General features: G+C 53.3%; 1 protein-coding gene across 4 annotated transcripts in view; it reads right to left on the bottom strand.

Annotated features, from left to right (window-relative positions):
• plxnc1 (plexin C1) overlaps positions 1-7,019 on the bottom strand; it is a 130,425-nt gene extending 123,406 nt beyond the window's left edge. For all 4 annotated transcript variants that reach the window (XM_078420034.1, XM_078420035.1, XM_078420036.1 and 1 more), the window contains exon 1: positions 5,980-7,019. In XM_078420034.1, coding sequence (XP_078276160.1) covers positions 5,980-6,957 — 978 coding nt within the window. In that variant the 5' untranslated portion in view covers positions 6,958-7,019. The remainder of the gene's footprint in view (positions 1-5,979) is intronic.
• Between the last annotated feature and the right edge of the window lie 9,237 nt (positions 7,020-16,256).

Below are 16,256 nucleotides of genomic sequence, written 5' to 3'. Positions count from 1 at the left end.
AGTATGTGTTAATGTTCTCTGGTTTGTTTTATGTTGGGGGGGGGGGGGGGTCGGGGGAAAGTTTTTTTCAATCTCTTACCTTGCTGGAGATGCGATTGTTTTCCGGATCGCATCTCTGGTCACTCTGTGGCCTAACATCGTGGAGCTGGAGGCCTTGCCTGGGACTGACTTTGAGCCCCCGCCGGGCCATGGACTAACCATCTGAGCGGGCGATCCCTTGCCTGGATCGACACTCCAACCGCAGCCTGCGGACTTTAACATCGAGGAGCTCGCAGTCTCAGGTTGAGACCGGCCGGGAGAACATCGAGGAGCTCGCAGTCTCAGGTTGAGACCGGTCGGGAGCTCCAAAAGCCGCAGGAGGTTCGACAAGCCCCAACACGGTGTAGATCGCCCGACACGAGGGAGCTGAAACTCCCCCCCCCCATGCAGGAGCTTGATCGCCCCGACGAGGAAGGCCCACCGCCGGCTACGGGAGTCAAGATCCTCCCGTCAACAGAAGACCGCAGGAGGACAAAGAAGGGAGAGATTTAACTTTTTTTTCGCTTTCCATCACAGTGAGGAATGTGGAGGAGTCACTGTGGTGGATGTTCATGTTAAAATGTATTGTGTGCGTCCTGTTGCTTTTTATTGTTATGACTCTATGGCAAATGAAGTTCCTCATATTTTGCAAAACATACTTGGCTAATAAAGTATTATTGTGATTGTGTTTGAAGTTAATGAGACACAAACTGTTGTGTACAAAGTCATGTTGGCAATCCGTGAAGTGTCCACTCTCTACCAAAGTGGAATGCTAGCTTTCTGCTGGCGGTATTTCCCTTGTCACTGCGTTCCAGGCACTCCACTTGCTGGGTGAAAACGTGCTTCCTCATATCAATTAGAACGTAGAACAGTACAGCACAGGAACAGGACCTTCAGCTGAGAATGTGTGTGCTGAACCTGATGCCAAGATATACTGTGTAATAGGGAAGTGCAGATGCTGGTTTAAATCAAAGATAGACATAAAATGCTGGAGTAACTCAGCATCTCTGGAGAGAAGGAATGCGTGACGTTTCGGGTCGAGACCCTTCTTCAGACTGGTTAGGAATAAGGGAAAGGAGAGATATAGACGGTGATGTGGAGAGATAAAGAACAATGAATGAAAGATATGCAAAAAAGTAACGATGATAAAGGAAACAGGCCATTGTCAGCTGTTTGTAGGGCGAAAATGAGAAGTGGGGCTGGGAAACGATAAGGTTGGAGGCTGCGGAAGGCAGCCAGCCAGAAGTGATGAAATCAGTAATGGTGTTTGAGATGACGGCCTGGTGCTCATCTGTGGGATCATGGTAGGTGTCTGAGAGTTGTCGCCTGGTCTCAGCCTGGTAGAGGTCAGTGAGCCAGACTACCAGGGCACCTCCCTGGTATTGGACCACACCGCCCCCCACTGGGCTCAATGATTGGACCCCCCCCACTGGGCACAATGATTGGACCACCCCATCACCCCATCCCCCCACTGGGCTCAGTGATTGGACCACATCCCAACCCCCACTGGGCTCAGTGATTGGACCCCCCCCCCCCACTGGGCTCAGTGATTGGACCACCCCCCCCCCCCCCACTGGGCTCAGTGATTGGACCACCCCCACCCACCACTGGGCTGAGTGATTGGACCACACCACCCCCCACTGGGCTCAATGATTGGACCACCCCCCCCCCCCCCACTGGGCTCAGTGATTGGACCAGCCCCACCCCCCACTTGGCTCAGTGATTGGACCCCCCCCCCACTGGTCTCAATGATTGGACCACGCCCCCCCCCCCCCCCCGCACTGGGATCAGTGATGGGACCACACACCCCTCCCCCCACTGGGCTCAGTGATTGGACCAGCCCCACCCCCCCCCCCACTGGGCTCAGTGATTGGACCCCCCCCCCACTGGGCTCAGTGATTGGACTACTCCCCCCTCCACTGGGCTCAGTGATTGGACCAGCCCCAACCCCACTGGGTTCAGTGATTGGACCACACCTCACCCCACCCCCCACCCCACCCCCCACTGGGCTCAGTGATTGGACCACCCCCCCCCCCCCCCCCCACTGGGCTCAATGATTGGACCACTCCCCCCCCCCACTGGGAACAGTGATTGCATGCCCCCTATCCCCCACAGGGCTCAGTGATTGGACCCCCCCCCACCCCCACTGGTCTCAATGATTGAACCACGCCCCCCCCCCCCGCACTGGGATCAGTGATGGGACCACACACCCCGCCCCTACTGGGCTCAGTGATTGGACCAGCCCCACCCCCCACTGGGCTCAGTGATTGGACCAGCCCCACCCCCCAACCCCCCCACTGGGCTCAGTGATTGGACCACACCCCACCCTACTGGGCTCAGTAATTGGACCAGCCCCACCCCCCACTGGGCTCACTGATTGGACCACCCCCCCCCACCACTGGGTTCAATGATTGGATCAACCACAACCGGGCTCAGTGATTGGACCACAACACCCCCACTGGGCTCGGTGATTGGACCACCCCACCCCCACTGGGCTCAGTGATTGGACCAGCCCCAACCAGGCTCAGCGATTGGACCACCCCCCCCCCCCCTTACTGGGCTCAGTGATTGGACCATCTCTGCAAGGGCATCTGCAGTTTCCTTGATCCAGCTTCCCACAAGGTCCAAGGATGTACTTGACGGGACGTACTGCAGACTTATCCAGCTCACAGCTCTCTATAACCACCAAAACCCGCTCTTTGGTAATCCATATACGACCCAAGACATAAACAACTCCTATGCCTCAATTCCTTAACTTCTATAATCTACTTATCAGTAAAAATGGATGAGAAATAATCTTTCTAGATGGATGGGAGGGAATCTTATAGAGACGTATAAAATCATGAAAGGACTGGACAAGCTGGATATAGGAAAAATGTTCCCAATGTTGGGGGAGTCCAGAACCAGGGGCCACACAGTCTAAGAATAAAGGGGAGGACATGTAAAACTGAGGTGAGAAGAACCTTTTTCACCCAGAGAGTTGTGAATTTGTGAAATTCTCTGCCACAGAGGGCAGTGGAGACCAAATCACTGGATGAATTTAAAAGAGAGTTAGATAGAACTCTAGGGGCTAGTGGAATCAAGGGATATAGGGAGAAGGCAGGCACAGGTTACTGATTGTGGATGATCAACCATGATCACAATGAATGGCGGTGCTGGCTCGAAGGGCCAAATGGCCTCCCCCCATTTTCTATGTTTCTACGTAAATATTTAGTATCTCCTGCGGTTCCACACAAAGATGACCATCCTTTCATATGAACAAAGTCTGGATAGACTAGGCTTATACTCGCTGGAATTTAGAAGACTGAGGGGGGATCTTATTGAAACATATAAAATTCTTAAGGGGTTGGAGAGGCTCGATGCGGGAAGATTGTTCCCGATGTTGGGGAAGTGCAGAACCAGGGGTCACAGCTTAAGGATAAGGGGGAAGTCTTTTAGGACCGAGATGAGAAAACATTTCTTCACACAGAGAGGTGAGTCTGTGGAATTCTCTGCCACTGAAGGTAGTTGAGGCCAGTTCATTGGCTATATTTAAGAGGGAGTTAGATGTGGCCCTTGTGGCTAAAGGGATCAGGGGGTATGGAGAGAAGGCAGGTACAGGTTACTGAGCTGGATGATCAGCCATGATCATATTGAATGGCGGTGCAGGCTCGAAGGGCCGAATGGCCTACTCCTGCACCTATTTTCTATGTTTCTATCCTCCTGTTCCATCCCCAAAGACCTTTGCAAAATCAAATCTGCACTTATCTCTCTTTCCATCCTTTAAAAGCCTGGCAAAGATTTTACCTACAATATGCCTAGTGATATGTCCACTTCAACAGATAGAACATTGAACAGTACAGCACCAGAACAGGCCCTTCAGCCCACAATGTCTGTGCTGAACATGATGCCAAAACCAACTCTCACCTGCCTGCATATGACCCATATCCCTCCATTCCCTGCATATCCATGTGCCTATCCAAAAGCCTCTTCAACACCACTATCATATCCACCTCCGACAGTGTGTTCACCACTCTGTGCAACAAACATGCTTTGCACATCTCCTTTAAACCTTGTTCTTCTCACCTTAACCTCTGCCCTCTAGTATTTGATATTTCCATCCTTGGAAGTGTGTGGTGAATTTTTTAATCTGTTTTCTCTCTGCTCTCTTTCTTAAATTTCCAACTCTTTACAGTCTTCCTTATTAAGACTAACATCCATGTCAACCTCTCTCTTCCAGAAAGATATTTGCAAAATATTCCTTCAACACATGTTCCACCTCCACACACTCCCCACGTGGGCGACAAGGTGGCGCAGTGGTAGAGTTGCTGCCTTACAGCACTTACAGTGCCAGAGACCCGGGTTCGATCCTGGCTTCGGGTGCTGTCTGTATGGAGTTTCTACATTCATCCCTTGACTGCATGGGTTTTCTCGAGAACTTTAGTTTCATCCCACACTCCAAAGACGTACAGGTTTGGAGATTAATTGGCTTTGGTATTTATGTAAAATTGTCCCTAGTGTCGGATAGTGTTAATGTGTGGGGATCGCTGAAGAGCCTGTTTCCGCACTGTTTCTCCAAACTAAACTAAGGCTGCCATTTTGGTCTCCACCAGTACCATTTTGCCTACTGGACCTCTTTCTCTCTGGAAGATCTTATACCTTCTGCCAACATTTTTCCATGCACGTTCTTCCTAATCTCAAGTGGGAACTAAGGAATTTAGGTTTAGGTTTGTGGTCGTCAGGTATACTGAGGTACAGTGAAAAGCATTGTACCACCCCCCATCGGGCTCAGTGATTGGAGCTAAAGGTTTCTACACTCCTGCAGGCTTCCTGCTCCATCACACTCTGCGTATTGGTCATGAACTTCCTTGTTTTGCAAGTCAAGTTCCTCTTTTCTCTCTCATGTCAAATGTTAGAAAATCTGGGGAAATCACAGTGCCACAGTGGATGTGAATGTTGGCAGAGCTAAGAGCCCTGATCATTATCCTTCCATCCATTCTGTTTCTATTCCACATAGGATTTAATAACTTAAGTTAAGTTGAGAACTATATTCTACACTCTATATCTTCCCCTTTGTTCTATCTGTTCTACTCAAGTTTCGACTGATTCAAGGTTTCAAGGTCAGTTTATTGCCTTTTGTGTCCATGTATGGTATATATATGTGGGTCGGAAGGAACTGCAGATGCTGGTTTAAACCAAAGATAGACACAAAATGCTGGAGTAACTCAGCGGGCCAGGCAGCATCTCTGGAGAAAAGGAATGGGCGATGTTCCAGGTCGGAACCCTTCTTCAGACACTGAAGGTAGTAAATCAGACACTGAAGGTTGACCAACCGCTTCTGGTCTGACTGCCCGAATGAACAATCTTTATTTGACCATCGTTGGCACATCTCCCCCCCCTTGCAGTACTCCATGTCATCGAATCATAGAGTCATGCAGCGTGGAAACAGGCCCTTCAGCCCAACTTGCCCACACCCGCCAACATGCCCCATCTACACCAGTCCCACCTGCCTGCGCTTGGCCCATATCCCACAAAACCTGTCCTATCAATGTACCTGTCTAAATGTTTCTTAAACGTTGCGGTAGTCCCTGCCTCAACTACCTCCTCTCGCAACTTATTCCACATACCCACCACCCTTTGTGTGAAAGAGTTACCCCTCAGATTCCCATTAACCCCCCCCCCCCCCCCCCCTCTCACCTTAAACCTATGCCCTCTGGTTCTCGATTCCCCTACTCTGGACAAGAAGCTTTTGCGTCCAATCTATTCCTCTCATGATTTTGTACACGTTTCTGATTTATTTCTCCCCCGCCCCACACCACCCCCTGTGAATCTGGCGAGAAATCCACCACCCCAAACCCCCTGACTCTCGGTCTGAAGAAGTTGTCCCCACCCGAAGCGTCACCCATTCCTCCTCTCCAGACAATCTACGGGCCGCGCTGAGTTACTCCAGTGTGTCTATCTATGTCCCCAGCGTGAACGTACCTTTTCGAGGGGGTTGAAGCGCCGCAGCTCGTAGAGGCAGACAGCGTTGTGTTGCGGCTGCTGGTGGCGAGTGAGCACGGCGGCCAGGTAGGACTGGGAGCCGGGGGCGAGGACCAGGGCGGACGACAGGACCTGGAGTGGCCCGCTCCCGGCTAGGCTGCAGTTGACCCGGGTCAGGACGCTCTGCCTGATGCTGGAGACGCTGGCGAACACCACTTTGGCGCTGGCGTTCACCGCGTTGACAGAGATGTAGACGGAGCCGTTCAGGTGGAAGCCCTGCACGAACTGGTGTTCCTCGGAGGGCGGCAGGTTGGAGGTCGGCAGGTTGAAGGCCGGCTGGTCGTATTCGGAGTCGAAGTTGAGGAAGGTGATGCTGTTCACCTGGCCCTCCAGCGACCTGATCAAGACGCTGGTCTGCTTCACCTCGTAGTAGCTCGACGCCTTCTCGCAGCCGGCGGGCACGAACCTGCTGCCGTCGGCCATGGAGGTGACGGCGGTCAGCAGGTAGGTCGAGCTGCCGATGGGCACCGGGAAGGCCAGGGTGGAGGCCCGCGGGTCCATGGTGGCCACTCGGCCCTTGTCGTCCTGCTGGCAGCGGCTGATGTTGCTGAGCGGGCACAGCTCGCAGGCGCCGCTCCTCACGGTGCCGCAGGTGAGGAGCCGCCCTCGCTGCTCGTCCACCACCAGGATGCGGTTGACGTTGGTGGTGTTGACCCAGCGCTGACAGCACCCCTGCCTCACCGCGCACGGCCCGTCCAGCCGCGGCCCGGTGCGCACCCACTGCTGCAGAGCCAGGCGCCGGCTCAGCTGGTGCAAGGAGTTGTTGCTGGCCACGAACACCCTGCCGCCGTCCCCGCCGCTCATGGCCATGTTGTTGATGCTGTTCTCGAAGCGGTAACAGTCCTCCTCGCCCCGGCCGCACAGGGGGCTGCAGAACAGCAGCAACAGGCAGAGCCGCAGAGCCCCTGCACGATGCATGGATGCGAGATGTGTCCGGCTCCCCGCTCCCACTGTCTGCGCTCACTACTCGCACTGACTGTGCAATGGCAACTACTTGCCCAGCGCCCGCTTCCCTTTCCGTTTGAATTTCCTGCTGGTATTTCAGAAGAGGGGGGGGGGGGGAGAGAGAGAGAGAGGGGGAGAGAGAGGGGGGGGGAGAGAGGGGGGGGGGGAGAGAGGGGGGGGGGAGAGAGAGGGGGGAGAGAGAGGGGGGAGAGAGAGAGGGGGGGGAGAGAGAGAGAGGGGGAGAGAGAGGGGGGGGGGAGAGAGGGGGGGGGGGAGAGAGGGGGGGGGAGAGAGAGGGGGGAGAGAGAGAGAGGGGGGAGAGAGAGAGGGGGGGGAGAGAGAGGGGGGGGGAGAGAGAGGGGGGGGGAGAGAGAGGGGGGGGGAGAGAGAGGGGGGGAGAGAGAGGGGGGGAGAGAGAGGGGGGGAGAGAGAGAGAGAGAGAGAGAGACAGACAGACAGACAGACAGACAGAGTGACGTTTCGGGTCGAGACCTGTCTGAAGAAAGGTCTCAACCCGAAACGTCACCCATTCCTTCTCTCCTGAGATGCTGCCTGACCTGCTGAGTTACTCCAGCATTTTGTGAATAAATACCTTCCATTTGTACCAGCATCTGCAGTTATTTTCTCCATCCATCCATCTATCTAATTATGAAAGGTGGTGTTGTAGGGACACAGGGATTAGTCCAGGCCATCGAACCCTCTGATTGGTAGACCAGGTGAGGTGGTACGCAGGTAAAGGGAACGAGGCAGTCTCGTTTAGTCCTCCAGCGGAGACAGTAAGATTTATGGTTGTCTGTCGTTTGATGCGTTGATTGTCACGGTTGTTAATGTTATAATAAACGTCTACCTCAACGTACTTCGCCTACGACTCGCCATAGTGGTGACCCCGACGTGATCACAGATCACCAAGATGTCCCAACGGGAGGCATCGACGCCAAACGCAATCGGCGTTCATCTGCCCCCGTTCTGGGCCCACCAACCACGCCTGTGGTTCGCCCAAGCGGAGGCACAGTTCCACCTCCGGGGAATACAGGAGGACGCGACCCGGTTCTACCACCTACTGAGCGTCCTGCCGTCGGAAACGTCCGCACGGGTCGCGCAGTACGTCACCGACCCACCAGAAACCGATAAGTATGCGGGCCTCAAGTCGCTGCTACTGAAAACCTTCGGGCGCAGCCAACAACAGCGGGCCAGCACACTCCTGCACTTACCTGAGCTCGGGGACCGACCGCCGTCGGTCCTCATGTCGGAGATGATGACTCTAGCGGGAGAACACACCAAATGCCTCATGTTCGAGGAGGCATTCCGCGAAAAGATGCCAGAGGACATCCGCGTAGTCCTAGCAGACGTTACTTTCGGGGACCCGATGGATTTCGCAGAAAAGGCAGATGCACTGGTCGCGGCAAAGGCGAGGCGCCCCGGGTCAGTAAATCGGGTTTCAACACAAATGAGCGACCGACCGCGCGGCCAAGATGGCGCCCATCTGCCCGCCACTTTTCAAAAACCCCGCCAAGCTGCTACGTCGATGGCAGCCATTTTGAAACAGGCCCGCGACACAGAAACACACCAGCGCGGCTGGTGTTTCTTTCATAGAAGATGGGGAGCAGCGGCACGCAACTGTAGAAGCCCCTGCACGTTCTCGGGAAATGCCTCGGCTGATCAAATGTAGAGGCAATCTCGATCGGCCAGAACCATCGCCTCTACCTGGCGGAACAACATACGGGTACCGTTTTCCTCGTGGACACCGGGGCGATCGTCAGCATTGTGCCTCCATCCTGCCAAGAAGCGCGATCAGGTAAGACCGGCCCCCCCACTCATTGCGGTCAACGGCAGCCCTGTCCGTACCTACGGAACATGGGACATGTCCCTGTCCTTTGGTTCCAGGACCTACAACTGGACTTTCATCATCGCAGATGTAGGCCAAGCAATCCTGGGCGCGGATTTCCTTTGGGCTTTCTCGTTAATCCCTGATGTCCGCGGGAAGAGCCTGCAGCCGTCGTCCAGTAGCGTTGACCCTCCCGCTCCTTCGGTTTCCGTGTCATCCAGCCCGACCGTCCAGGCCGTCACTACGACCTCCGACCCGTTTGCTGCGATACTCGCTGATTTCCCGGAGCTCCTAGTCCAGCGATACGACACACCTGCTGCCAAGCACGGAGTCGTACACTTCATTCCCACGGAGGGATCGCCTGTTTTTGCCCGAGCCCGACGCCTACCCACCGATAAGCTGGCAGTCACTCGCTTTGGAACGACTGGGGATCATACGCCCGTCAGACAGCCCGTGGGCCTCACCGTTACACATGGTCCCAAAAGCATCTGGGGGGTGGAGACCATGTGGCGATTACCGACGCCTGAACGCCATCACCACGGCTGACCGATACCCGATCCCGCATATTCAAGATTTTTCGGCCAGCCTAGAGGGTGCCACGGTTTTCTCAAAACTGGACTTAATCCGAGGGTATCATCAGATCCCGGTTCGCCCCGCAGACATTCCTAAGACCGCCACCATCACCCCGTTCGGGCTTTTCGAGTGGCTGCGGATGCCTTTCGGCCTCAAAAACGCCGCCCAGGCGTTCCAACGCCTCATGGACCATGTGGGTCGGGGTATGCCTTTTGTATTCATATATCTAGACGATATTTTCGTGGCAAGTCGGTCGGCTCACGAACACCGGTCCCACCTGCGCTCCATATTCCAAAGGTTGCAGGACCACGGTCTGATCCTACACCCGTCCAAATGCCAATTCGGACTATCCTCAGTAGATTTCCTGGGCCATCGGATCACACAGGCAGGTGCCGTTCCCTTGCCTGAGAAGGTGGCTGCGATCCGCTCTTTCCCCCGCCCCGACACTATCAAAGGGTTACAAGAGTTTGTAGGGAGGGTAAACTTTTACCACCGCTTCGTCCCGGCAGCAGCCCGGATCATGCGCCCCCTTTTCCAATGCCTCGCGGGTAGCCCCACCGAGCTCGTGTGGTCCCCTGCTGCCGACGCGGCTTTCGCAGCAGCCAAGCTGGCCCTCGCGAACGCCACCATGCTCGTCCACCCGTGCGCCTCTGCCCCCACCGCCCTCACCGTCGATGCCTCCGGCGTGGCGGTGGGGGGCGTCTTAGAACAGCAGGTTAACGGCCTCTGGCACCCTTTGGCCTTTTTCAGACGCCAGATTACTCGCCCCGAGATAGCTTACAGTGCCTTTGATCGGGAACTCCTGGCCCTCTACCTGGCGATCCGTATTTTTCGCTATTTTTTAGAGGGTCACTTTTTCGTGGCGTTCACTGACGTTTGCTTTTTCGAAGGTTTCCGATCCGTGGTCAGCCCGCCAGCAGCGACACCTCACTTATGTTTCAGAATTTACCACCGACGTTCGGCACATTGCGGGAAAACTAAACGCCGTCGCGGATGCCCTGTCCAGACCGGCGGTTTGCCCGGTTGCCGAGGTAAGTTCCGGGGTGGATTTCCAGGAACTCGCGGAGGCTCAGCGCCTGGAAGACACCCCATCCCTGTACCCCCACACCACCTCGGGGTTGCGGTTGGCACAGGTAGCCTGTGGTCCCACGCGTACTAAACTCTGGTGCGACGTTTCCCTGCCGCGCACCCGCCCGGTAGTACCCACTTCCATGCGGCGCCAGGTTTTCGACACTATTCACGGCCAGGCACACCCGTCCATACGGGCCACTTCGGCTCTGATTGCGGCTCGATTTGTCTGGCACGGGCTGCGGAAGCAGGTGGCCTCCTGGGCCCGGTCCTGCATTCCGTGCCAAACCTCCAAGGTCCACCGACACACTCGGCCCCCCGTCCAGCAGTTCACGATCCCCGCAGTCCGATTCCTCCACATCCATGTAGATCTCGTCGGCCCGTTACCCCACTCTAGGGGCTACACACACCTCCTCACGGTAGTCGAGCGGTTCACCCGGTGGCCAGAGGCGCTCCCGTTGTCCAACATCTCAGCAGCCTCCTGCGCGCGGGCTCTGGCGCTAAATTGGATTGCCCGTTTCGGCGTCCCGGACGTCATCACTACCGACCGGGGCGCCCAATTCACCTCATCCCTGTGGGTGGCTCTGACCCAGCTGTGCGGGTCCCGGTTACAACAAACCACCGCATATCACCCCCAGGCCAACGGGATGGTGGAACGGTTCCACAGGCAGCTTAAAGCCACACTCACTGCCCGCCTGTCCGGCCCCGACTGGGCCGACCAGCTCCCATGGGTTCTCCTAGGTATCTGCACGGCTCCAAAGCACGATCTCGGAGCTTCCTCGGCAGACCTGGTCTATGGCTCGCCCCTGCGAGTACCAGGTGACGTTCTCCCCCAATGCTCCACCCCCCCTCCCTCCATGACAGCACTCTTAGCTGCACTCCGAGCGCGGGTGGGGTCCCTGGCCCCGGTCCCTGCTTCTCGTCATGGGGATCCCCCTTCACACGTCCCGCCGGCTTTGGGCGACTGCGAGTTCGTTTTCCGGCGCATAGATGCCCACCGCCCCCCTTTCCGACCAGTTTACCAGGGTCCGTTCAGGGTAGTGAAGAGAGGCACAGTCACCTTCACATTAGAAGTGGGTATAAGACAAGAGGTCGTCTCGGTATCCCGCCTTAAGCCTGCCTATTTGGACCCAGACCAGCCCGTCACAGCGGCTCAACCTCCTCGCAGAGGCCGCCCTCCGGCCGCGGCTCCTGTACAGCAGTTTTCCCCCTCGCTGCTCCCGTTCGGGACCCCGCTTCCCCCGGTCTCCTTGCCACTGCCCCCTCAGGCTCCGGCAGTTTCCCCTCCTCCCGTGGTGCCGGTTTCCCCGTCCCCACCCCCGGCAGGGCCCCCCTCTCCTCTCCGCACCCGCTCCGGTCGGGTGGTCCGGGCACCTGCCCGGTACCGCACCGAGGGTTCTGGGGGGGGGTCATGTAGGGACACAGGGATTGGTCCAGGCCATCGAACCCTCTGATTGGTAGACCAGGTGAGGTGGTACGCAGGTAAATGGAACGAGGCAGTCTCGTTTAGTCCTCCAGCGGAGACAGTAAGATTTATGGTTGTCTGTCGTTTGATGCATTGATTGTCACGGTTGTTAATGTTATAATAAACGTCTACCTCAACGTACTTCGCCTACGACTCGCCATAGTGTAAGCTTGGCATGCTAAAGGGCCTGCACCCATTCCTGCCTCTCAATGAAGCACCTTCATGGACGTTAGATGATAAAAATAATAGAAGCACACTCACTTAAATGTACGGTTCTCAATCTCCAGCTCTTCTTTTTTTGCCTCCAGCAGCTGTACCTTTTCCTGTAATCTTTTCTGTTTACTTTCATTCAATGTTTTCCTCTGTCAACAGAAGCAGAGAAGTCAGAATTTCTCACGGCAAACTTGGATTTCAATGAACTAGGCTTCAAAATGAATTAAATTGAAGGGCAAGACCTTCTTCTGACCTAAGGCTGCACGCTGCAGTCGTTCTTTGGCCTGGCAGTACCTCTCCTCCAGTTCCGTGGTACGATTCTGCAGCTTTTGCTTCTCTTCCAAGGGGAGAGCCGGTGGATGTGGTGTACGTTGACTTTCAGAAAGCCTTTGACAAGGTTCCACATAGGAGATTAGTGGGCAAAATTAGAGCACATGGTATTGGAGATAGGGTACTGACATGGATAGAAAATTGGTTGACAGACAGAAAGCAAAGAGTGGGGATAAATGGGTCCCTTTCAGAATGGCAGGCAGTAACTAGTGGGGTACCGCAAGGCTCGGTGCTGGGACCGCAGCTATTTACAATATACATTAATGACTTGGATGAAGGGATTAAAAGTACCATTAGCAAATTTGCAGATGATACAAAGCTGGGTGGTAGTGTGAACTGTGAGGAAGATGCTATGAGGTTGCAGGGTGACTTGGACAGGTTGTGTGAGTGGGCGGATGCATGGCAGATGCAGTTTAATGTGGATAAATGTGAGGTTATCCACTTTGGTGGTAAGAATAGGAAGGCAGAGTATTATCTGAATGGTGTCAAGTTAGGAACAGGGGACGTACAACGAGATCTGGGTGTCCTAGTGCATCAGTCACTGAAAGGAAGCATGCAGGTACAGCAGGCAGTGAAGAAAGCCAATGGAATGTTGACCTTCATAACAGGAGGAGTTGAGTATAGGAGCAAAGAAGTCCTTCTGCAGTTGTACAGGGCCGTAGTGAGACCGCACCTGGAGTACTGTGTGCAGTTTTGGTCTCCAAATTTGAGGAAGGATATTCTTGCTATTGAGGGCGTGCAGCGTAGGTTTAGTAGGTTAATTCCTGAAATGGCGGGACTATCATATGTTGAAAGACTGGAGCGACTAAGCTTGTATACACTGGAATTTAGAAGGATGAGAGGAGATCTTATCGAAACGTATAAGATTATTAGGGGGTTGGACACGTTAGAGGCAGGAAACATGTTCCCAATGTTGGGGGAGTCCAGAACAAGGGGCCACAGTTTAAGAATAAGGGGTAGGCCATTTAGAACTGAGATGAGGAAAAACTTTTTCAGTCAAAGAGTTGTGAATTTGTGGAATTCTCTGCCTCAGAAGGCAGTGGAGGCCAATTCTCTGAATGCATTCAAGAGAGAGCTGGATAGAGCTCTTAAGGATAGCGGAGTCAGGGGGTATGGGGAGAAGGCAGGAACGGGGTACTGATTGAGAATGATCAGCCACGATCACATTGAATGGCGGTGCTGGCTCGAAGGGCCGAATGGCCTCCTCCTGCATCTATTGTCTATTGTCTATAACCACTCTATGCGCTTTTCTTCCATCACTCTGTGCAAGACATAAGACAGATGATCCAGCTACACAGGGGATAATCAAGCAAAATGGATCCCTGAAGCAGACCAAGTGGATGTGGAAATCCCTCTATTACTACCCCATTAATATAATTACCAGATGCTTTAATTGAACACAAGGTACTTCATAAATGCTTCATAAAACCAACATGAGGGAGACTGCCGGGAGCGGCGGGGTAACAAAGGAGGACCTGCCATGGGATATTTTGTAACTTTATCAGCGCCCTTTATGTGCGACAAGAAAACAAAGAATTTAAACAAAGACAATAAAGCTGGAAGTTAATGAAAATTAGAAAGAGTAGATAAGAAAGTCAGGAGGTAACACAGTTTTCTCCTCCATTCAGACGACAATAACATTTCAAAGAATTAGATTTACAAACATTTAAATGCCATCCAGCAATCCTAATGGAGCTAACTGCAACACTGAGGATAATAACATAATGGGTGAGTAATAGCACCACAATAATCACCTCTGTGCAATCCAGAGAACACCACCTCATTCACCATACTGGGCAACATAGAGGCACATGTGGAGCAGCGGTAGAGTTGCTGCCCTGCAGCGCCAGAGAAACAGGTTTTGATCCTGACTACGGGTACTGTCTGTACAGAATTTGTACCTTCTCCCTGTGACATGTGTGGGTTTTTTTCCGGGTGCTCCGGTTTCCTCCCACACTGAAAAGATGTACTGATTTGTAGGCTAATTGGCTTGGTATAATTGTAAATTGTCCCTAGTGTGTGTGGGAGTGTTAGTGTGCGGGGATCGCTGGTCAGTGTGGATTTGGTGGGCCAAAGGGCCTGTTTCCACGCTGTATCTCTAAACTAAACTAAACTAAAGCAAGGACAAAGTGAGTCTATTTTACTTGTTTACCGTAAAAGTAATATCCTGTTCGTTTTGTGGCTTTCAGTTGGCGTGGTGAACAAGTAACGTTGTGAGAAGGCTCTCATTGTAGTTTGAAACCCGCTGCTGTCAGGTGCCAGTCCACTGAGCTCAGGTCAGTGGTGATTAGATGATAAAAAGACAATTTCTAAAGCACTGAGTGGTTTGAGCAGAGTGGTCAGGGCAGTGGTCTGACAACGTGATCTTGCAGTATGGTTGGTGAGTAGCTGCTGATTATGCTGACAGTTCATAAGCCCATGGGTTCTCGGAGCAGAATTCGGCCATTTGGACCATCAAGTCCACTCCGCCATTCACTGAATGTGGTGAGGATGTTTCCACCGGTGGGAGAGTCTAGGACCAGAGGCCACCGCATCAGAATAAAAGGACGTGCCTCTAGAAAGGAGATGAGAAGGAATTTCTTTAGTCAGTGGGGTGGTAAATCTGGGGAATTCATTGCCACAGACGGCTGTGGAGACCAAGTCAATGGGTACCTTAAAGGCGGAGATTGACTGATTCTTGATTAGTAGATCAGCCGAGATAGATCAGTCATGATTGAATGGCGGAGCAGACGTGATGAGCCAAATGCCCTAATTCTGCTCCTAGAACTTATGAACATGAACTATCATAGCTGATCTATCTTTTCCTCTCAACCCCATTCTCCTGCCTTCTCCCCATAACCCCTGACACTTGTACTAATCAAGAATCTATCAATCTCTGCCTTAAAAGTCCATTAACTTGACCTCCGCAGCTGTCTGCAGCAATGAATTGCACAGGCTTCTGCTTTGAAGGTGATAGTGAAGGAGAGACAAGCAGGGAGCTGAGCTGAAGGCAGGTGTACCCAGTGCCATGCGGAAGCATCGACACTTCCTGTAAGTAATGAAGATGTCGTGAAGATGTAATAAATTCCAAGATGTAATGAAGCAGCTGGAATTCAAGGTTTCACATCCCGTTTGGTATCATAATCAGCAGTCACACTGCACAGGAAAAGGCCCTTCGGCCCAACTCGTCCATGCCAAGCAAGTTGCTTACCTTTACCATTCTACCAACTTTCTCTCCCCCTGCTCTCATCAGTCTGAAGTAGGATCCCGACCTGAAATGCCACCCATTCCTTCTCTCCAGAGATGCTGCCTGTCCCGCTGAGTTACTCCAGCATTTTGTGTCTATTAGGAACAGGAGGACATGGGTTGAAGATGAGAGGGAAAAGGTTTAATAGGAACCCAAGGGGCACTTTTTCGCACAGAAGGTGGTAAGTATATGGAACGAGCTGCCAGAGGAGGTAGTTGAGGAAGGTACTATAATAACATTTAGGTGATATTTGAACAGGTACATGGACAGGAAATGTTTAGAGGGATATGGGCCAAATGAGGGCAGATGAGACTGGCATAGTTTGGGCATCTTGGCGAGCATCTTGGGGCAAATTCCGTGCTCTGAATCTGTGACTTTAATCATATTAGGGCCTTGGTGACGTGACATCTCGAGAAGTGTGCAGTGTTGGTCCCCTTACCTGGGGTAAACCTGACACTGAGCTGAAGGATCAGCCACGATTGGCAACCCTACCTCTGCCCTTCTGGAAATCTCAATGGTTCAATGGTGCTTTACTGTCACATGTGCAAAACACCGTGAACATCTTCTTCCGA

This window comes from Rhinoraja longicauda, chromosome 23 (genome assembly GCF_053455715.1).
Source record: "Rhinoraja longicauda isolate Sanriku21f chromosome 23, sRhiLon1.1, whole genome shotgun sequence".
NCBI lineage: Eukaryota > Metazoa > Chordata > Chondrichthyes > Rajiformes > Arhynchobatidae > Rhinoraja > Rhinoraja longicauda.
This window is presented reverse-complemented; position numbering and strand designations above follow the sequence as displayed.